The following is a 24,436-nucleotide window of genomic DNA, read 5'->3' on the forward strand; positions in this document are numbered from 1 at the left end:
TTTTGTCAAATTAAGGGGCAAGAAAAATCGAAAATACCGTAAGATATAACAGCTTTTAATTATGAAATTACCATACGAGTATACACTCCTGCGGCACAAATTCAAATCCAAATATATTTATAATCATATTTACGGGTATAAGGCAATACCTTGTTGTGGACAAAACCAACGATTTTATCCATAAAAAAATTCTTTTCATTCACGACGTTGATTGCGCTGAACATCAGTTTTACGTTTTGATGATAAAAACACCCACATAACCATTTAATGCAGTATCAGTATGCAGTATCCAGTATCTAATTCTAAATCTGTCTTTCTAGGACGTGCAGTACTGGACCGCTAAAGGTCGGTATTTTTAACATCTCTGAATCCGCTTCCTCGTGGGAATTTTCCATCTCTATTTCATGGGATTTCTTCATGTGATCTTCTAAGCTTTCTAGAAGAAACAATTCGTTTGTTCGGTTATATACGTGGTTTTTTCAACCAGTATGTCGATAAAAGAGTAATGTTTGAATTCATCCACAAGGGTACTTTACAAACTGTCTTTTGAAAGAATCGTTCCTTAAGGACCCGTAATTTTTTTGCGATCACCATCACTTCTTATATCACGTAAATCTTTGAGTGACTTGGATAGTATCCGATCGAAGATAAGTTTTACCAAGATAAATCTTGGGGATTCTTCATAAGTATGTGGTATGTTTGGACTTAGCAGGTTTAAGAAAAACAATCCGTGCGCTACGTACACATCAATGTGTTCGGTCCAACACTGTTTACTCTTTTCTCCATATCTTATAGAGCACAGATTTATTGGTACTGTTTACCGTCCAATCAAGATGACTGAACACTAACGGGATTGGAGTGAGTGGGTATTGAAGGACAAGAGTGATATCTAGCCTGTGATTTCATAAAATCAATAACAGCTTTACCATCAGGTCCTGTTCCATTTTGATTTTTTTGTTGACTCCTTTACAAATCCTCTTTACCTTATTCCATAGTTTGCAAAAGTTAATATTTTCTGCTTTCTTATTGGTAGTTCGAATTCCGAGGGGTCTTCATGGCAACGTTTGATGAAATCGTTCATCCTCTTTTGCCATTTTGTCTGATATTAAGCAACAATTTTTGCGTCTCGCTAGAGGCAGTTTTTCCCGAGCTGTCCAACAATGTCCAACAATACTGGGTCGTTTTCATCGGAAAAGGGTATTTTCAAGTTAAGAAATCTACTAGTTCTTGAAGTTGCTTAATATCCTTGCGGATGCGGCTCGGATTCGTAAAAAAAAGATGCAACCCGTGTGCGGATGAAGCGGGTAAATATTGTGGAGCTTTAAATAGTGAAGTTAATAATCTCTATTTTTATATATAAATAGCGTTTTAGTAATAGTGCGTCAATAAACAAATTGCGTAGATCTATTTACCGCGTTAAGAACTTGCCGCTTCAGTATTTATGGTTTGCTCCAGAGTTAAATTGATCGGTGTACTTGAAAAGGACTTGTGGGTTCTTCTAATCAAAACAACCCCCTTTTTAAAGCTCTATGTAATGCCAGAATGGGTGTCCTCCATACGTGACATACTGTCATCAAACCTGGTGAATAAATAGTAAGAAAGATCATTAAAAAACTTGATCATTAATGGCGTATTTTACTTAACTACCCATCGAGCGTAATTTTGATGATTGAATACAAAAAAAAAGTTTTAAAATTTCTGGTAGAAGGTGAATATAAAGAGAGTAGACTTATTGATAGAGAAAAACTGTGAAATAATCCTAAGAGCTCAATAAATATCAAATAATATTTGGAACTACTATGGCCAAATATTATTTGGTCACTGTTGTACTCTCTTATAGTGATAGGACAAAATAAAATAAATAATAGAAAAAATAATAATCAAAAATCCAAATCTACGTGAACGGATGAATATAACAGTTTACTAATTAAGTAAAAAATTTAAAACTTACAAATCAACAGGGTTATCTTTTGATGTTCAAGGTGTAGGCATGCAAGTCATCGCGCAAGACGGCAGTTTTCAGTTGCAGTTGGTTGGTGATTTTGAACATCGGAATCATTGACTCAAAGTCAAACACGTAAATTATATCTTCGTGTTGCTAACCTAAAGCAGGCTATTCAGATTTTTGAGAGCTTTTTATAACGACCAACAGGTGTCGCCAACGTCGCCGTAATCATCGATCAACACCATTTTGATCTCCATCTCGATCTTGATAAGTTGCTGTAATCAATTGATCGATCTCGATCGGACAAAATATGATCGATCGATCGATCGATCTCGATCATTCAATCGATCGCGGCCACTTTTAGCACTAGCACCATGGCTACCATTTATTTTAATTTCCCTATATGATTTATATCTGAAAGGAGGAAATATATTCAAGAAACGGGAGTTTTATACAATAAATATATTCAATACCTTTTGTGAATATTGTAACGATCCACCGACCAAATCAGAATTCAAACGGTAAAATTTAACGCGTTGCTTTTATTGCCCTGTTTTGACCCCAAATTTGTTGCCCCGAATGAAACACTTTCTACTTTTATTACTCTAACGGTAAAGACAGCCTTCTTCCGCTGACCTTATATTTTTGAACACGACTGACCTCGTTTGACTTTAAATTCGACTCTCTGTTTTGCCGTATAAAAGACGGACAAACTTCCCCAACAGGCAGTCGAGTAACCAGTCGACCAGCGAGGCAGTCAGTCTTCTCCCGATTCCTCCCTCCGTCTGTTACCTTTTCCCTTTTGTTTTTGACGCTGTGTCTTTTGTAATGTAATTGGTGTCAAATTTAAATAAACATCATCACTTCCCCAATTGTTTCAATATCCAAGAGCTCATTTGGAATTGACTGATGAAAACCATTGCCTCCACAGGGATCCTTCTTTCCGATCTTTAAAACGCATAACAAACTTGGAAGACTCTCTTTTATCGATGGATTGTCTCCCTTTTTCACAAATCCACGTAAATTAAGAATCTCTAGTAAAACCGCAAGAAGTGGGTGGATTCGTTTACACCGACTAAATTTGTCCCAAGTAAAAAACCGTTGAGCGATCCCACAGCCAGTACACAACTTTCTGTAAGTGCGTGTGGCGCCCCAGACTCAGCAATGAATTTACCTACGGTTTTGAAAAACGAGAGGAAGATGTGGAAGGATCCTAGTTGAAAGAGCAGTTTTAAAAATGGTGGCTTTTCCATGGACTGGATCCAAATCGCTTGTTTTGCTATGGCCAGGTTATAAGTAACGGGGGTATTTCTGGTTACACTCCTTTGAGATTCGAAGAGATCTTTCCATTGTTTCTTTTACCACATCCACGGAGTTGGTGATGCACATGATGTGATAATAAATAGCACCCTCTTTGTAAAGGAATTACATCTTTTACGATCCGAGAGTTCCATCCAGTCCATATTGAATTATTCGGCACACTATGGAATAATGATACCATCCATATGAAGTCTAGGTCAAATGCAGTTTTCAAAGACCTAGGTGCTGGAATTGATCTACTGCTGTCTGTTAAGGCCAGCATGGGCTCAGACAACATCATTGTTTTTTTGTAATAAGGTTGAATCAGTATATCTCTGGATGTGAATGCCCATCGTCGCTTCCCTGTTTCCAGTATTATTTCTTCTCCAACTTCCGATTCAACCAAAGGAAGAAATTTATCACCACCAGGAGACTCCCACGGTGTCATGTAACGCATCCTTTTCCGTGAGGGTTTCGACAAGACGTGACTGCAATGCAAAGTATCAGTTAATAATTTAGATTCCCTAATAGCAGCAAAAGCCAGCTAAGTTTCTCTTCTTCATCTTCAACGAAATTATTACTAACGAAATACCCGAAACCGTTTATTACGTCAATAACTTCACGTTTACCTATTTAACAAAGTAAAATTATTTATAGCATGTATTTAAACGTCCATGAGGATAGCAGTTACATTCAATACATGTTGTAATTTTTAAGTACATTCCAATTATTCGTTGTCTTGATGGCATGTACAGTCCATTCGTGACAGCAAAAATTGTGTCATCCATTTAAGTTTTTATTCTTGTGCTTTTCCTGTTTTTGCGATGTTACCTTTGTCTTTGTGAGCCTGTATACCTGCATTGGAATGTTAATATAATCATAAATTAATATACAAAATTATATGCAGATTTATTTTTTAAAATAAAGTTTATCTCCTACCAAGCATTAAAAAAATCTAAGTAGATTCGGTAGCTTTACTTAACTAGCAATGATATTTAGAATGGCAACATTTTTCGGCAAAACCTTGCGGGCGTTTCCAATATTAAATTGCATAAAGGTAATATCTTTTCCTAACAATATTTTGCATCATATTACAAATTTTTAAACTCAATTTACGTTTAGAGGAATTTTACCTTGCAACCAGAACTTATATCCATATCATAAGTTGTCACTAAACCTTTTTAACTATCAAGTTGGATTTGAATATAATATCACCCAACCTAAGACAGGATGGGTAACAGGTTTTAATTGATCATCACAGTGGCCCATGAATTTTTCTAAAAACTCATACTTACGTACTTTTTCAACACTATCATAATCCAAGTTCAGATAAAACCATTCGATTGTGTTTTGTGATATCACTTACACGATGTACCTTTTTATCTTCCTTCACGATTTTGTCTTTAAAAAAAGCTATAATTTTTGCATGGGTTTTTCCCGAATACTTTTGTTTACAACCAATTTAGAGTGTTTTTCCTTTTCTCGTTTTTTTTTATTGCAGCTCTTGCAGCAGAAGCAAAATTTTTCGGCATGAATTTCAAGTACTTTGTTTCATTAAAAATGAATGTCGGGGTAGACTCAAAGTTCTTTCTTGAAATGGATTAATCTTCAAGATTTTTAGCGTCATTCATAATGTTTCGTAGCTAATATTGGGGAAGGTCTTTTGAATCTTTTCGAACAGCGTAGTTGTAAGTTAGCTGTATAGTTGGTGTATTTGCTCGACTTGAGTTTACGATGAATGATGATGAGTTGACTGATTCATGCTGTTCAAGACAATGCAGTGATATCTGGGATGGCACGAATAAATAGTTGAGTTGCCACCCAGACCAATTGATCACGGAAAGAATAATAGATCAGGCCAAGTGAGACTGACTAGACTCACTATTGTGTAGACGCAGGCACATGCAAATAGTGCAAACTGATAGAGACTAGAACACAGAGATTCAGAAAGAAGAGCAGTGTTCGTTTCAGAAGCAAAAAGAACTGATGACAGGTTTTCACACGAGAAAAGATAAGTAGCAGATGAGTGTGGACAATAAGGGAGAAAGGAGTAATTCGTGGAACAATTATTGCGGACAAACGTTGCCAAATGGCATAGAATTAAGCAAAGAGGTGCAATTAAGAGCAAGGAGGTCCCAAAACAACTGGGCCATTCGCTGTACATAGCGAAACCGTTCTCTCGGGAGGGAGGCATCGAAAGAACCAGGCAGCTGATCGGCAGTCGGCGGTCTATCCAGGAAGTCGTTAGGAGTAAGTGGTCTGAAATCTTCCGGATCGGAACTGGCGTAAGTTAGAGTACGCGCATACAAGAAACTTGCGATTCCAGCAAGCAGAGTACGCAGCATCGCGTCCATCGGATAACGAAGACCTCCCTTTTCTACTTCTAGCGCTCGATATAAAGCCTTCTTGGTAGAGCGCACCAGACTCTCATGTGCTCCGCCGAAATGCGGTGCTCTTGGGGGTTGGAAATGCCACTTGATCACCCTTTTGGTCCGGAATTTGAGCAGCTTAGGGTTGTCTTGAAGTGACAGAACCAGATCATTCAGTTCTCTTTCTGCTCCGACAAAATTAGTCCCATTATCGGATTGGACCGACACCGGTTTGCCGAATAGGCCGATGAATCTTCTAAGTACCAGAAGGAAATCATTCGAGGACAATGATTGAGCTACATCCAGGTATACAGCTCTCGTCACAAGACACGTAAATAGCGCTCCATAGCGTTTGACGATTCGATTCCGGCCCTGACTAGTCTCCATTGGACCAAAATAATCCACCGCTACATGCGTAAAGGGGGGCGAGTAGGAATTGAAGCGCACAGCTGGTAAATCGCCCATCATTTTGGGCCGCAGGGGCGGCTCTTTCCTGGATGCACGATTGGCAGAGTCTTCGTACCTTCTTAACCGCTTCTCTACCTCGAACAACCCAAAAATGCTGGTAGAGCTTGGCGAACAGGTAGTCTGTTCCGGTATGATGTACTTGTTCGTGTAAAGCTTGGATGATTTGTTCGGTCAACGGATGCTTGCTGGGCAGCAAAGGTGGATGGAGATTTTCGTAAGGGAATTTTGCACGTCCTATCCTTCCCCCCAAACGAAGTAACCCATCCGATCCAATGGTTGGACTTAAAGCCAGGAGATGCGAGAAGAAAGAAGGTTCCTTCCGTGTTTTAGTTGGTAAATGTCGTCGGCAAAGGCTTCTTTCTGGCACTGTTTCACGAATTCGACGGACTTGCTTTCTAATTGAAAGAAAGCAGAGATGTTAGTTGAGTCTAACTGTAGTTCAGACCAATCGAATGGATCGGCGGCTGCGTGCATGTGGTACTGCTTCGTATGCTTAAGTTCAGTGGTGGCAGCCATCCAGAGTAAATCCACCGGCCAATCAGATTCCGCCTTAAAAAGGAATTCCGGGCCGCTTTGCCAGATCTTGGGCCATACCTCCTCCCCTATAGCTGAACGTGTGGCGGCATCAGCGGGATTCAGACGTCCAGGCACGAAGCGCCATTCCTCCGTCTCAGTTAGGGTCTGAATCTCACCGATCCGGTTGGATACAAATATCTGATAAAAGGAAGCCGTAGCTCGGATCCAGTTCCGAAGTGTGCTGCTATCCGTCCAGAAGAATCTTTGTTGGATGGGATGAGTAAGGCTACTTTGGATTGCAGAAGCCAAACGGGAGCCGAGTAGCGCTGGATTTAGCTCCGATTTCGGCACAGACAGGGTCTTTTTGGGCGTTAATTTGCTACTAGCTTTAACAATCCGGTTGAGGACGCGGCCAGAACGGTAGATGTTACGGATGTAGGCCACTGCTGCGTATGCTTCTTCCGAAGCGTCACCAAACACGTGCAGCTGAGAGGTCTGGATTTCGGATTTTTCGGGGAACAAACAGCGTTCCATAGAAACATGTGCTAATCCGCGCATAGTCGGAAGTAAACCAACCAACAATTATTGCGGACAACCATTGCAAATGGCATAGAATTAAGCAAAGTTTTCTCGCCGGAACACATAATACCAATCAATATACCAAATATTTTTGCATAGGATTGATATAAAATAAATTGATAATTATATCAACAATTCTTTTATCCTTGAATATTTTCTGTGCAACGCCTTGTAAAAGCTTCATAATTTCACCACATTGTTTTCCTATTTAATCACAAAAAATACATTTTTTGATAAAACACCTGTTCTTGGATTAATAACATCAGGCTGTTTTTCAGATTCTTTAGATTTCTTAGAGTACGTGGATAAATATTAGAACTGCTTACTGTTCCACATGGTGTTTCTGCGTATGAAAAATATGGCAAAATATATAAAAAATAACGAATAAAAATTACACCTCTCGATTAAGTGTTGTTCCGGCTGTTCCTGACACAGCGTTTTAGACAGCACCTTCGGTATGGCATTTTTTACACTAAAAAAAATTTTAAAAATTTATCCAAAATACGTCCGAAGCGAAGTTGCCTTAGCAAGGGTACGCGTAGTTGATTTGCTTTATATGCCAAAAATATCCTCATTTTCCTAAGTCAATCTTTGAGCTTTATCATTTTAGCATAAGCCTTCAGGTTTCTATCTTATCTATTATATCTCTTAATCCGCAATTTCACTGACGATCGATTAATATGTAATCTAGGCGTGGTTCTACGTAACCCTATGCTGTTTTTATGAAGTATAATAAATTTATTTGGAATTGCATCAGTCAATCTATAAGCAGTAATAGCATCGGTTGGGGGCCCAGATATTTTTTAAATCGGGTTTACCAGACGCCTGGTGCATCCCGTCCAAACGTTTGGTAGAACCACTGCGTTCACTGGAACCTCGGGACCTGGGGGAAGCAGCTTCAAAGGCCATGTCCACAGCAGGATATTGGAATCCGCATCTGTAATGAAGAAATTTCCTATTTTAACTGAACTAAATCCTGTCCGGGTTTTTATCGTTTCGCCTTCACGAGCTATACGGCAGCGTTTTACAAAAGAAAAATTGCTTTAAAAAACACGATTTCATTATTGAGCCTGCAAAATCAAAGCGCTGTACTATTTTTGGCGGGATGTTCGTAACAATGTTGTGGAAAAGAACAGCTTGAACGAAGAGTCGTTTTCAATACTCCTTAAAGGTACGGCGTTACCGACGTTCTCCCTGTTGAAAAAGACGGATTTGAAGAGGTTGTAGAAGATTCTCGTAGAACAAAAGACCGCTCAAAGAAAACAGTTTCCACTTGCGATGATTCTCTATTAATTAAGGTTTCATTTAATTAAGACAAAGAAATGGATGCTATAATAATTTCGTGTATCATAATGGTCGGTGATAGCGGCAGTGCTAGCAGCAGTGGTAACGAACAGCTATGGACCTGTTGCCGGCTGTCGATCACCAACGTCTGTTTGATCAATCAAGGGACATGTTTGTGGTTCGTTCCGGACAGTAGTTAGGGTCTAACTTGATGCCCAAGTATTTAGAAACACTTTACCCGTCTTTGGCATGTGGACTTTTGCCCCCTTTAACTGATGCCCCCTCGCGTTTACTACAGTTGCCCCCCAGACTATTGCCCCTCAAAACTATTGCCCCCTTAACTAATGCCCCCCTGACTAATGCACCCAAAAATTATTAACAATTTCCCCCTAATTTCAAAATCTTATAAGTAAGTTTAAATCAAATTAATCATAATGATTTAAAATAGGTCGCGGTTACAATTTCATATGTCCGATTAAGTATTCTTCCGTTAATAGGCTTTATTTCTCGCTAGATGGTTCTTTTACTCACGTTAAACTATATTTAAGGCCGTAGATAGCCGTAATTCAAAAGAGTAAAAAAAAACTTGTTTATTCTGGCCTCCCATTTCGTAGTAGCAGATTCAGACAAAATAGTGAAAACACTTTGATTGAAGTGATTGATTGAACACAATCAGGACACCTGAAGATGTTGCTCTTCCAGCTGAGCCTCTTGATGCACTTCTTATGGAGCTTTTGGATGCTCCTCCTGTCGAGCCTGAACCCGAAGTAGCTCCAGCTCCTCGTCGTCCACGTCGTGTGACCCAAGTACCTCGCCACTTGTCAGCAGAGAGGGATTCACCTATCACTCCTCCCAACCGCAGGGCTCGGGCTCACACAAGAGTAGCTCGAAGTTAACAACTTAGAGTTAAGAGAGAAGTTGTAGACTTAGTATCATCATTACAAAAAATGTAAAATAAATGTGTTTTATGTACCATTTTGTACACTTGACAAAATATAACTCCAATATTTTTCATTAATTAAAGTATTGTGTATTTTACTGGGGTTTAATTGTTAATTATTTTTGGGGGGCATTAGTTAGGGGAGCATTAGTTAATGGGGCAATAGTTTTGGGGGGCAACAGTCTGGGGGACAACTGTAGCAACCGCGAGGGGGCATTAGTGAAAGGGGGCGATCGTCGCTAACCCTGCCCAACTCTGGACCAGATAGTTTCAAGTCGACTTTGCACTGCCAATCTATAACTTCATTCTCTTCACAGCGTCGTTCTAATACACCCCGAATCCGAGTCTACTTCCTGTCAAGTATTGCCAATCCAGATGGAAGAGTCATACCCACAGCTAAAACGTATGGGCGCATCTCAAACGATGACGAAATGAAATGACTTGAAAAAAACGGCTAATTATCAAATCGAATGCGTAACTGTTTGGGCAAAGGCTGCTGCGTTCACCACAGAGCCCTAAGGGTCTGGATTCATGCATTTCTCACCGACCAAAAAACTTGCGAACAAAACGACCCAACATTCGCAAGCTGCTGCTCACAAAAACAGGCAAGATGTGTATGTGGACTAACAAGGTCAAAGCGCTGGCTCACCACCAGTCAAGATGACGCGAAGCCGTGGTAAGTGTTTTGGTTCGAACTCAGTACAGCATAATCGCGGCCTCACGTGGACCCTACACCATTGGGATCCAAGTTGTTCGCGGTGCTGTCCAACCACCCTGTGGCAGCAGCTTTGAATTTCCAACGGATTCTCTACATTGTCTCCGAAAACGTTGTCAGTTGGTCACAACTTAAAAATTGCCCTTATTAACACGTGGTACTTTTCAGCGAACCAAAAGCGTGGCCTCGAGTAGTTGAATCTCTCCTCACTCTTTCCACGCATTGCTCATTTGATTGTGCGGGCACGGAACATAGTAAAGTAGCTTGGTGATGCTCCGAAACTGGATGACGATGACCTTAGCAACTTTATTTTAGACGCCACCCCAATGAGATCAACCCAGCACGTTAAAGCCCTCATTGACAAACTAGCGGGCAATATTGGGAGTGTCATCGACAAAGAGCTGCAATTGTCCGAGCCGGAAACGAATTCTTTGCCGGTGAGAAGCGAAAAATTACCTCTGAAACGAAATTGGAAATCATGCGAAATATAGGCGGGGAATGCGAATGCTGGATTTTTCTCTGTGTCAAAAGTAAAAGCACTGTCACCGTAACCGAAAAACTGATGGCGGTGCTAAATTCGGCTATGTTTGTCTGGGAAGAATGTAGTGATGTGACGTTTAACGTAACGTGTAACGTAAAAATTTTGTTAACGGGTTTTTTGGGGGGCCGTTAATTTAACGCATAAACGTCAACGTAATCTTTTTCTTGACGTTAATTTTTACGTTATTTACAAAAACATATAGCGCCGCTTGTTTTATATCCTGTAGGTTGACCACTAAATGATTGGGCATTACTGCAATACACAGCTAGCTAAATCGCAATGACTAGTTTTAGTTTAGTCTGCTATTCTTTCAAAAAATTTCTAGAGAATATTTTATTTTGTAGACTACCAATCAGCAGTCAAGTGATTTGGGCATCCCCATGAAAGATGCGATCCTTTATTGGAAAGATAATACTGCTCGTTTTCCATATTTGTCAAAGCTGGCATTCAGTCTTTTCGCTATTCCAGCATCTTCTGCGTCTGCAGAACGCGAATTTTCAACTGCCAGATGGCATTCTCTAGGGTGCAAGAACAGAACCACTCAAGATGCTTTGGCTTCAAAAGTATTTTTAACATGTAACAAAGATATCTTGCGACCAATGCTTTTTTAGCTTCCTCTCTTTTCATTTTTATTTACCTACACCTACTTCTCCTATAATATCATTTACCAAGAAGTAAGGCAGTCACGAGTGTTCCACTGTTGTTTCTTTTTTCATATAAGTCGTGAAAACGTACACTTTACTCTGTATTGTCATAATCAAGAAGGTATTATTATATTTATGTTTGCCATTGTTTCCAGTTGGTGCTTTACTTGATAAAAAAACGCAATAAATGTACTAATCAAGAACTTTTTTTTATAACGTAACGAAAAAATAACGTGGAATTTACGTTAACGTGTTTTTCTAACAACGCGTTAATTAATGTATTAATTTAACGTAAAATATTCACAGCTACGTTAATTTAACGGATAACGTAAACGTTTAAAAATTGAATAACGTAACATCACTAGAAGAATGGTATCATCTGACGATGACGTCCATACTCTTATTTGGTGCAGCCTCAACCGAGATACCCTGCTCTAATAGTAGAGATGAGCTGCATCTTTTGACGTTGCATTCAATTGGAGGGTAATAAACATGACTGGCAGCACAGAAAACGTTTTTTTTTACGACAAAGATGATAATGAGACCAACGAAAAGGAAGTCGCAATTCGAGGAAGCCGCCGGATTTGACAGCTTCTTAATAACATCAAGAAGAGGGCGCCGTATATATTTTTTTAACATACTGCAATGCTCACATTATGTGAGCATAGTCTAAGCTGAAACAATTGCACCAAGTGCGTCAAGGGAAAACAATTCAGCATGTACTACGGCGCCTATTAGACAAAACACAGCTCCGATTGCAACCAGGCTTTGACAAAGACCATGCGGGCTATAGAGAAGTACGACGACAAATTCAGCAAGCAACAGGAAAAGACGGATGGAGCAGTTTTCGACTACCAGCGAGAAATGGATAACAACGGCGGACTAATTCATTGCGCACCACCCACGCCTCGTAAATATAATTTCCATGTAGGCTTGGTAAAACTTCTGTCTGGGGTAAGGTTGTCAACCAAGGGCGACAACATTAGTGGACTATTGTCTGCTTTTGTCCTACCTAGGGAATATAAACTTTACATGTTAAACCAAATGGAAATGGAAAACTATCTACGCTACCATTAATCGTTTTGGTGGAATGAAAAAAAATCAAGGTACGCCAATGAAACTCCTCAAAAACCTCTTGCGAACGCGATAGACAGCCATGCTCCTGAAGACGTTCGCAATGACGGCACAGAAACAGAAATCTTGTTGAAGAATTTTCCTAGTCTCACGGAGCCATCGCACCGCTGGGCGCTTAACAGAGAGTACCACAACGCGTTCCTGATGGGCGCTGCTCTTTGCAACACATCTACGGTACCAATCGACTCTCGGACCTAGAAGTGAGCCAAACAATGATTGGATAATTCAACAAAATAAAATGGTTTCTCGACGCACTCCTACTTGTTAATCGCCAACCGAAATTGTTCGTAGCTGAATTCGGCACAACTTGAGTGTTTCATTTTACAATAATTTTTAATTTTTGCTACTGGATCCTGATCGAGTTGCGAAATGTTATAAAAAATAAAATTCCGAAAAAAGGGATTTAAAAAATAAATATCAGAACCCGAACATCCCAAACAATTTAAAAATTGGGTTAAATCCTTAAATCTTATCATTATTTTTAAGCGGGACTAGTAGAACACGTAAACTAACTGTTGTCTATTCATATACCGAAAACGAAAAAAAAAAATTTTTCATTGAAGGGTACGCACTAAATCATTAAACGTGGTTTATTAGGGAAAAAGTTTTTAGTTTTTTAAACCAACATGTTTTGAACGTTTGTTTTATTATAATCCTTCAAGTGGAATAGTAAAAGAGGCTGCTTTATTACTTGAAATAAATAGTGTTGTTCTTGCTTATTTGTGACACTATCTTTGAAATCAGTTATAAACTTTACTCTATATTCAGCACAATCATTTATAACTTCAAGTCCATTCGTAATAGTTTTTCGTTTCTGGTGTCATGTCGCTTCACCACAATAATCTACAGGATACTTCATCTAATCTCAAAGTTTTTCATTTGCATACCACCTTGATTTTTTTTTTCAAAAAGTTAATTTTATAACATTTTGCAACCGGATCAGGATTCCCACTTCGAAAATAAAAAATTATTGTAATATGAAACACCCTAGGCACCACGGAGCAGACCAGGCCAAATTAATTAAATGTTTCAAAGATTTCCCCAGAAAGTGGTATTCCGTGTCGTCTACCGTGATATGTGTTTCTTCCAGCGTAGCAACTATTCTCATTGTACGCTCTACGCTGCCTTCGTCTTCGGTGTTTAGGACAATCCTCCAAACCATAATTCTCAACACAAGCAGGCTTGGTCGGAGGTGGGAATTATGCTGGTTGACGAATTCAGCATGATAACGCCACATCTGTTTGATTTGATGAGGAAAGGCTGTGAAAACTCAAATTTCAGTTCGATAAACCTATCGGTTGAATACCTGTTATATTTTGTGGAGATTTCTACCAGCTGCTGCCGGTAGCAGCGGACTTTTTTATTCAAGCCACACCCAAGCGATTCGCAGGAACGGCATCATGGTTGCACTCGGTAGGCGATGCTAGAAAACGTGCCTGGCCTTTGTGGTTGAGCTTAAGCAAAACCACTGGCAGCAGAAATCGGCATGGGCTTCTGCCCTAGAAGGTTTCAGGAACAACCAAGCCAACGCAATAATACATCAATTTGGTGTCCAAACGCTATTTGTTCGGAGAGTAACACATTGAAATCCATACAAGCCCACGATTAGGGAAGTACCGTACAACGCTATGAACGAAAAGGTACTACGTATCTGCGAACAGATACTACTGAAAAATTAGCCGACGTCCTGACGGTGACACTAACTGGCGAAATTGGGGTGTGTTCCTGATTCAAGCTAGAATGACGCCATCGTGATCTTCCTTGTCGAATTCCCAGCAAGACGATTTCATGAATCTTGGGTAAAATAAATTAGGCTGTTCCGGTAATCTCCATTGCGTCGTTGAATTAACCATGTACGGGACGGTCATGACCAATTCGGAAGTGGCCAAGGGAGTATAAAATGGAACTCTAGCACTGCTTCAAGACGTCGTGTGTCGTGGCGTGGTGGTTTCTAGTAGGGGCTATGCCGAAGTCAGTGGGGTGCTGATTCAACTCCCCATTCTCTTCTAGAATTTAAATTTTACAATTAACTGTCACAAAGGCCCCCGATTTCCTTATTTTGGGTGCATTGGGCTAAAGGCACAGGTATGGAGCAAAGGGTTGGCTCCATATATGTAATCCTCTCAAGAGTCAAATTTCCCACACGCCTTTTTTGAAAAACATCGAAAAAAAAATCCGGTGTAATTCCAAATCAGAAAGTATTATCAACGGAAAATAGAGCGCTTGTACGATGTCAAATTGAAAAGTTGATTTGACTGGAAGCGGCACAGAGCAGCCCACCTATAAAGACTAACCCTATCAGACATAGTAACCCATTAAAATTAATTATTTTAGCCCCTTTTCATAATATAGCTCATGGTGCTTTTCGCGTTTTATTACAATTTCAAGAATTGATATGTCTACTCAAAAAATGTCGTCGATCATACTGCGTTTTAAGCTTTCCATCATGCACATACGATTACGTGCACATTAAAGCAGAATCATTGGCAACAATTACAAAAGAATCATGTAAATATTACTAATAATAATACAAACAGTAAAATAAATGCTTACAAGTTCTATCACCGCAAATTACCAATCTTTCACTGATTGTGACGAGTATTTTTTGCAGCGTTGAAGAATAGGAAGATACGACTATTCCTAGCTGAACTAATAAGCTAGTTATGTAGTTATGAATGGCTTTCACTTTCCTTCTCAATGCACCCACATTCGTGGGCAACTTTACCTCCCTTTTTTTATGCTTACGCACACATTTCTTTTTTTAAATAGTTCTAATCACAAAACAACGGAAGTTTTAATGATAATAAAAACCATTTCATTACTAACCGATGAAAGGATTTTCAAAGAAACACAAACAGACGAAGGAAAATTGAATTCCGGGCAATAGGTTGTGGCGAAACCTAATGCACTGTTGTATGAATGAAGAACGATATGAAGAAATATTTGTCTTACTAAACGAGAAGTACTCAAAAGCTACCTTCCTTCCACATAGTAAAAAAATATATTCACAAATCACGATAAACGATTTGAGATTTCGATGTCCTTGACACTGAAATGGTATTATTTCACTCAAGTTCCTGTATTTTCCCCTCCTTTCCCGTTAATGGGATTTTTTTGTGATTCCATAACGATAGAAAATGAATAAGATAATGAGTTTTTTGGTTTGTGTGAATAGTAATGAAAGCATGAAAATTTGATTTTCTGACGTGATATTCCAGTAAAGAACACCGTGATGCGTGCACTCGAAGTTTCGTGAAACCTATTGCAAACAGTGAATTCGATCAATAACTTAAGACACTAACCACTTATATAAAAAAAATATATATTGTCACGTTGTAAACGGGCGCAATCACTTAGGCTGTTTTCAGTCTCAATAAATGTAATTTTGAAAGCTGGCTCGCACTATTCGAAGAAGCGCAGACTCCCAAAAACACTTCCACTGTCGACTTAACTCGACAATCCCACCACTAGTCACACTAAAACAACTAAACTGCACCCTCCTACTCTCCCCGTCTAACCGCCTTGAGCCTTCCTCTTCTTACCCTTTTTTCTTACAACAGAACGTTTGTGCTGTTCGGAGAACAACAAGCGTAAGGATCACGTTGATGTATTTTCTCGTTTAAGAACAAGGGGAAACAAGGAGAATTTCTACGAATAGTAAGGGAAAACAAGGAGAACTTCCACGTACAGTAAATCGTATAAAGGACGACAATTTACCGCGTGACATTATTCCCCCCCGACTGAAATGATCGTCCCGATCATAAATGAGGAAGGAAGGGTAATGATTCCCATAATCCCATGTTTGTTAGCCATATGAACTTGACAGAATTAACATGGAAATTCAAAACAAAGCAATTGAACACAAAATCCCAGATTAGTCATAAATAACGATTGGACTGGATAAATTGAAGACAAAAATAATGTGAGGGGAAGGGAAGCTAGTGGATGAACAAATTATTCTCTCCTTTTTTTTTTTTTTTTTTTTTACGATAAATTTTTTCTGAACCCATCAGCAGTGATGTCTTGATCGCAGGTTGTCATAGATGAGACGTGGGACTGAGAAGGAATGGGTTGGTGGGTTTTGGATAATTTCAGGTTTGTTTTTGGCAACCGCTTCGTCCACATCCTCGACGATCACATCGTCCATCTCCGCGACGATCGCATCGTCCACCTCCGCGACGATCGCATCGTCCACCTCCGCGACGATCGCATCGTCCACCTCCGCGACGATCGCATCGTCCACCTCTGCGACGATCGCATCGTCCACCTCCGCGACGATCGCATCGCCCTCCTGGCTGGGATTTAGGGGAATAGGATTGGTAGGTGATTTATGAACGTTAGTTCGGGAAACATAAGGCTTAAGGTTACACACATGAACACGATCAGTTTTTGTTTTCTGTCCTCGTTGACTCTTAACACCATAGACGACATCGGAGAGTTTCTGAATTATCACAAATGGTCCATGATAAGAGTGGAGCAACTTTTCAGACCGCCCCTTTTTCCGTACCGGCCGATGTACCCAGACGACATCTCCTACTGCATAGGTTTTCTGTTGACGACGATGATTATATCGCTTCCGTTGTCGATGTTGAACCTGGAGTATCCTTCTTTTCACCCGTTCTCGTAGAATTGGTAGAGTCTTGATGAATTGAAGGGGATCGTCATCAAGACAAGGATTCGGATTGTTACCCAAAGCTGCATCGATGGGTAAAACTGCTTCTCTTCCGTATAGTAAGAAAAAAGGCGTCTCCCCTGTAGATTCCTGTCGACTGGTGTTATACGCAAACACGACGTAGTCAATCACACTGTCCCAGTTGGAATGTTTCGAGTTAACAAACATTGAGAGCATTTCAGCAAACGTGTGATTGAACCTCTCCACTAGTCCATTACACTGTGGGTGGTAGGCGGTGGTGATTAGGTGATTTGTCTGCATTGCGCGAAACAAAACTTCAGTGAACCCTGATAATAAGTTTCGTCCTCTATCCGTTATCACTTTAAGGGGCGCGCCGTGTTGAAGAAGCACGCGTTGGATGAAGAAATCAACCACCTCAGCTGAGTTGGCCTTTGGAATAGCTTTCGCGATCACCCACTTCGTGAAATAGTCGACGGCTATAATAACGTGTCGATTCCCAGACTCCGAAAGTGGGAAGGGTCCAATTAAATCAAGTCCGACTTTCTCGAAGGGTTGTTGAATCCGAATGGATTCTAGATATCCGACAGGTCGTTCTTTTGGTTTCTTCTTAGTTTGACATTCTTCACACGATCTAACATAGCTGGTTACTCGTTGAGTCATTTTAGGCCAAAAAAACGTTTACTAATTTTACTTAGAGTCCTGGTCATTCCTAAATGTCCGGCAGTTACATCATCGTGGCAGGCAAGAAGGACTTGGTCAACTAGTTTCGACGGAACACAGAGTCGATGAAAGGCTCGGCCATGACGGATGAAAAGATGGTAGAGAACATTCCCCTTTAGAAGGAAATGGCGGATTAGCCGACGGGTAGGATAATCTTGATTGTTTTTCTTAAGCCCTTGTATTATCTGTCGCCACCAGACACATTCTTGCTGCAGCAATGGAAGATCGGAAAGGCTAGGTAAAGCCAAAGATGAAGGTTCACACAACAACATGGGTATCTCGAGTTCAGGTTCCGGAGGTTCAATTGGGTGACGAGATAATGCGTCAGCATCAGTATGAAGTCTGCCACTTTTGTGTATCACCTCGATGTCAAGATCCTGCAGCTGGAGACTCCATCGAGCTAGTCGGCCGGCTAGATTTTTCTTTCGCAGCAACCAACATAAGGCGTGATGATCGGTGACCACCTTGATCTGAGTTCCCCAAATAAAGATTTTGAACTTTTGGACGGCCCAGACCAGAGCGAGGCATTCTTGTTCCGTGATAGCGTAGTTGCGTTCCGCCGGACTTAAAAAAGGCGACTGGCGTAGGCTAGAACTCTCTCTTTTCCCTCTTGTCGCTGGACGAGTACTGCCCCAATTCCGAAGCCACACGCGTCACAATGAATTTCCATGGGTAAATTATAATTCGGGTGCCCCAGAACGGGAGGAGTTATCAAGGCATTCTTGAGTGTGTCGAAGCTCTTCTGTTGCTCAGCGGTCCACTGAAAGGAATTACTTTTCTTCGTAAGTTCAATTAAAGGGCGCGCGAGGACGGCAAAATTCTTTATAAAACGTCTATAATAGGAGCAAAGTCCGATGAAACTCTGAATTTCTTTAACTGAGCCGGGTGTGGGAAACATGGATACGGCATTCACTTTAGCTGGGTCTGGCGAGATTCCAGCACCGCTGACTATGTAACCCAAAATTTTAAGATTAGTGGCACCAAAAGAGCACTTGGATAATTTCAATTTGAGATTAGCCTTTGCAAGACACTTGAGAACGGCTTCGAGTCGGCTTAGATGCTGGGGAATTGTTCCAGAGAAGATCACAATGTCATCCAAATAGACTAAGCAAGAACTCCACTTCAATCCGGCTAGAAGGACATCCATCATCCTTTGAAACGTACTTGGAGCGTTCGTCAAGCCGAAGGGCATCACTTTAAATTGATAGAGACCGTTGGCTGTGATAAAAGCTGTTTTTTCTTTATCTTCGGGTTTCATCTGCACCTGCCAGTAGCCGCTTTGCATGTCCATGATGGAGAAGTATTTCGATCCTTCCAGTCGACTGAGGGCATCCTCTATTCGGGGCAGAGGATAGGTGTCGCGGATCGTGATGGCGTTGAGCTTCCGATAATCGACACAAAAACGCCACGTTCCGTCTGGCTTTTGAATCAAGACAACTGGGGCGGCAAACGGACTTTGTGAGGGCTCGACGACATCATCTTCCAACATTCGTTCCACTTGCGTGTCGATTATCTCTTGTTGTTTCCAGGCGCTGTTATAAGGAGGCTGGTGGACGGGCGGATGTTGCCCTATGTTGATTTCATGCTGAACCAGGTTGGATGATCCCAGTTCACGATCCGACGTAGCAAAGCAACGTTCATAATTAGAGAGAAGACCCTTGAACTGATGGCGGTCACCCGTCGACAAATCCTTGTTGATTGAACGGTCAAAGTCGAGTTTCTCCTCTCCGGTGGATACCTGTATACCGACCGACTCTGTGGCGTTGCAAATTTTCCCCAGTGTGACTCCTTCTTGCATCCACTGAGGAGAGTCCGAAAAGTTGACAAGATGGACGATCTCGGGTAGCGAATCAGAAGAGTAGCAAAATCGCCCTACAGATAATCCTTTGTCCTTCATGACTTTTGGTGATGGTTCTATCATCTTAAGAGTCTCGGGCTTCCCGACCCCAAATTGGTATCCGATTCTGACTCTTGCGACGGAATGAGCAGGAATTTGACAAGATTCCCTACAAAAAATAAAATTGGTTTTTTCCGGAACCTGTTGATCTTCTATGACAATATTTCCCAATTCGAAGGTGGCTTCATCCTCAGCGTAGTCTATCTTGATCGTTTTTAACTGACGTAAAGCGTCGTTGCCTAGCAACAAATCATAGCCGTTGATTTCGAACACGACTGCTTGAACAAACACTGACACATTGTCGATCAGGATCTCGGCATCAACGGCACCTTCCACGCTAATTTGCTTCCCTCCCGCTAACAAAACGTTGGATCCGGACCATTTCTTGATCGGTAATTGTAGATAGTGACACATTTGGGGGGAGAAGACGGTGATTCCAGATCCAGTATCGATGATTGCTTCCATGGAATAGTTTCTGCACAACACGTTTTTGAACACTAATTTAGAACGATTTGGTGAGGGAATTGTGAAGACCGGACTGCTGGTATCATCCCTTTGAACCACCGGCGTTAGTTTGACGAAGCTGTGGGTTTGGGAGATAGCGGGGTTCTCTTTTCACGAGGTTGACTGCATCTGTTCGCTAAATGAGAAGGGCTTCCGCAGATAAAACACTTCCGTATAGGCCGTTCATTAAGGTCCGGACAATCACGGTTGATATGACCTGATTTATTGCAACCAAAACAAATAGGTTGTCCGTCAACTGTCCTTTTGTAGGTTGGGCTTTTGTTTCGGCTTTCTTGTCGGTCGAACATATCACGGACCTGGAGGCTGAGTTCTCTTCCGATTTCCTTAAGATCACTGCTCACCTCTTTTTTTAGATCTTTCAGCGTTGAATTTAATTCTCCGCGTAATTCATAAGTTAAATCTTTTTTAAACTGTTGTAATTCTTCTTTGGTGACAAAAGGAGAACTTGGAGGGGCCAGGTGGGTCTGTAGCGTCATTAAAGGGGTACCCGTTGATATTTCCGCAGTAGACTGTTCAGCCAATAAAGCGGCTTGACATTGAATTTGAACCAATCTCATGAAATCTTGAACATTATGTTCATCCGATTTAAGAAATGGGTAGACTTTCTTGACCAATGAACCCTTTAACCCACGTAGCAAATGCTGTAGTTTAGTACCTTCGCTCATTTGCGGATTGACACAGGAACAAAGGTAAATAACATCATGACAGTAACTTATTGCTTGTTCATTTTCACCCTGTACACGTGAGCGTAACTTGGCTTCCAAATCCAAGTCATAATTCGGCGGTTTAAATGCAAGAAGAAATCTGTCACGGATCTCAGCAAAGGTGGTGGGTCGTGGCGCTAAACTTAAATACCAGCGCCGTGCTATACCTTCAAGGAACATTCCAAAATTACTGAGCTGCTGTTGGGGGGTCCATTGGTTGTATGACGATATTTCTTCAAAACGAAACAACCAGTCGACGGAATCTTCCTTTGGGTCGCTCCGAAAGATGGGTGGCTCTCGTTCTCTAACACGTCTTCCGTCGCGACGCACAACTTCCGGATCAGGGGAAAGCTGAGCTCTGACCAAAGGAGGTATTGGGTTGCGTTCCATGTCCTCAACGCGAAACTGTACTCTTCTGCGTTCCATGTTGACTAACGGGTCTTCTTGTGTGGTCGAATAAAGCTGTAAAATCAGCAGCTTCTACCCTGCATCTCCACCAAATGTCACGTTGTAAACGGGCGCAATCACTTAGGCTGTTTTCAGTCTCAATAAATGTAATTTTGAAAGCTGGCTCGCACTATTCGAAGAAGCGCAGACTCCCAAAAACACTTCCACTGTCGACTTAACTCGACAATCCCACCACTAGTCACACTAAAACAACTAAACTGCACCCTCCTACTCTCCCCGTCTAACCGCCTTGAGCCTTCCTCTTCTTACCCTTTTTTCTTACAACAGAACGTTTGTGCTGTTCGGAGAACAACAAGCGTAAGGATCACGTTGATGTATTTTCTCGTTTAAGAACAAGGGGAAACAAGGAGAATTTCTACGAATAGTAAGGGAAAACAAGGAGAACTTCCACGTACAGTAAATCGTATAAAGGACGACAATTTACCGCGTGACAATATGCGTTCGCTAGACTTTAAAGGAAAATCTGTCGTCTTCGGAAATCTTAGTCACATAGCTGATAAGGCTTTTTCTTCACTCGCGATAGCATAACCAAAAACATACATTCACAGGGTCATCAGGATGTTGCAGAACCAAAAATTTTGAATATTTACGCAAATATTTGTTTACTATGACATTTGTCGTAGTAAACAAATGTCATAGTACAACAGGTGTTGTAGATAGGTTGTTGAGCCACCTGAAAAACGAAGGCATTGCCATAGTCTGAGAAACCATGTCAAGCAACTCTTTCACGATGCGAAGCATATTTGCACGTGGCTCAAAAGTTTTATTCATGAATTTCCTAAACGGCTGATGTCAATCGTCTAGAATACGCAGTGGTTTGAACTGATGTCAGGTGGTCACAAATTAGTCACATACTAGTCGTGTCACAAATTAATCACTAGTCGGTTTACAGAACTTTTAAAGTGTTAATTTTTTTAACCTTATTTCATTCTCTATATTGACGAATGGGGTCGATTGGGGATAAGTTAAGAATTGTTGCAGCCTCGTGACTCATACAAACGTGGGGGTAGATTATTAATAATTTTTAGATTTCAAAAAAATCTTGTAGGTTGTTTCCCGATCAGTTGTTGGTGCTCTGTAAGCCTATTAACGTTTTCCATGCAAGTTTCCTATTTTCCACCCTAAATACCTCGGAATAAACATGGTTGCTGGCGACTCATCCAGATAATGTTTTCCTATGTTCGCCGGTCGTTATCAGGGATGTTAGTTAGAGCTTCACTTATCGACTACATTATAGCAGCTTACGTCTGTGACAAGTTTACGATACAAGTCCTCAGCAACGGTCTAGTCGTTACCAACGACATTGCATAAAACATGGGTGACCTCTTCCAACCTCTCCCAACTTTTCTTTACAGCTATTTCAATTCCATTCGTGCCGGAACCGAGAGGTGAGTCTCAATTTCCCTTTTACTGTAAATCACTTTCTTTTAAAATGGTTTAAAAAAATTTATTTTCAATATAAATCTTCTGGAGCGTCTCACATTTAAAACAACTATCCAAAATCCGGATGGAAAAGATATATTCTGCTGAATTGGATTGACCGTTGAATTGAAAATTTCCAGCGTCATCAATGACAGAATATCGGTACCTGTAACGTGGTCTTATATTATTTTTGCCATTTCAATAGATTGTTTGTTTGCTATTTGAATGTTTTCTGTTTTCCTCTTTATTGACAGAAGAGGAACGTTTTCAATAGAACATATTTATCACTTATTGCTTACCTCGACCCAATAATAAAAATTAACTGTTTTCTACTTATCTGTCGTCTTTTTCTAATTTTATAGACCTCATTGTCGTAAAATCTATCATATTGTAAAAGGTTTGAATCCACCCTTTTAGGGAAGGTGGATATTTTACTAAATTAAGTCTCCAAAGAGCATTTCAAATTCTTTTTCGTCGAAATTCTTCTCCCGTTTCAGCATCACCACAAAGGATGGATTTGTTTGTTTTAGCAAATTGTTTCGTCGAAAGTCAGTGCAGGCAAAAAAGGCATGAGCCCATTGTTTAATTGCGACTTTAGCTGCGTCGCGTGCTGTCTCTTCTTGTGCCGTTTCCCAGATGAATAACATCGGTCTTACAATATCCAAAATCTTAAATTGCATAGCTCTCATTTCGCTCTCCTTGTTGTCTATCTTTTCCTTCGTGGCCACCAAATTTTTCAACTCTTTGAGGCGGCGATAAACAGAATCATCCATTTCGGGGTTAAGCAATTCGAACGAAGAAGAAAATTTTGGTTGAAAACGCTCTCTTAGCTTCTTAGCCTTGGATTTCGCGAAAGATTTCGAGATCCACTTTCTGATCTTTTTAGATGATGTACTAGACACTCTAAACTCAGTTACGTCTAGATCTAATTTTGGTCGTTTAGGCTCTTTAGGCTCACCTGGAATTTCGTCTTGGCCGTCGTTATCGGGCACATCCTCTACCTCGTGTTGCGGGTCTGCTGGGAGATGTAGTTCTCCTTCTTCTTGATCTTCCATGGCACGCTTTCGAGAAAATTTCTCGCGTTTTCGAGAAGATTTGTCTATACTCTCCTCGGAATCACTATTAGAATCTGAAACTGTATCTGACGCACTGGTACTTCTAGGCATCGAAGAAATAACCTGTGTGACTGTCTCGTGTAAAGAGCAAAAAAGGTCTGAAGTACGCAGATAGAAAGGGGCGTATTTCGCTTCATGTAATGCTGTAAAGAGCTGCTAGATGGCAATAAATTGGGTCCACACATTCAAGAACGAGCAGAATTTAAATTTGCATGCAATTTCCAACTGTCGTTTTAAAAAACACACCACCCTGGGGGTTGCAAAAATGTCCGACCTGTAACTTGCCTTAAAGCGTAATACCTTAAGGCACCTTTTTAAAATGTCTAGACTTACCCAACCCTACCCTGTCGTGTCCATCACCCCGTCTACCCTCCCCCTTAAAGAAAAACATACAAAAAACCCACTACCCCGCCAAAAGGTGGCTTAAAAAAATAATTCAGTGTTCGGATTTTTGTGCAGGATACTGTACATAAAAACTAAATAAGGAGACAGACCAACCATAGTCTTTGACGGCTATG

At 40.8% G+C, this 24,436-nt stretch overlaps 1 protein-coding gene across 1 annotated transcript; it reads right to left on the minus strand.

Annotated features, from left to right (window-relative positions):
- Window positions 1–23,114: 23,114 nt before the first annotated feature.
- LOC116927497 lies at window positions 23,115–23,988 on the minus strand. Its single transcript, XM_032934543.2, has one exon. The coding sequence runs from the start codon at window positions 23,967–23,969 to the stop codon at window positions 23,238–23,240; it is 732 nt and encodes a 243-aa protein (XP_032790434.2). The 5' UTR covers window positions 23,970–23,988; the 3' UTR covers window positions 23,115–23,237.
- Window positions 23,989–24,436: the final 448 nt, after the last annotated feature.

Source organism: Daphnia magna, linkage group LG7 (genome assembly GCF_020631705.1).
Source record: "Daphnia magna isolate NIES linkage group LG7, ASM2063170v1.1, whole genome shotgun sequence".
In the NCBI taxonomy this organism is placed as follows: domain Eukaryota; kingdom Metazoa; phylum Arthropoda; class Branchiopoda; order Diplostraca; family Daphniidae; genus Daphnia; species Daphnia magna.

Excerpts from the sequence above, each read along its gene's own strand:
- LOC116927497 (XM_032934543.2), bottom strand. The coding sequence starts at position 23,969 with ATGCCTAGAAGTACCAGTGCGTCAGATACAGTTTCAGATTCTAATAGT.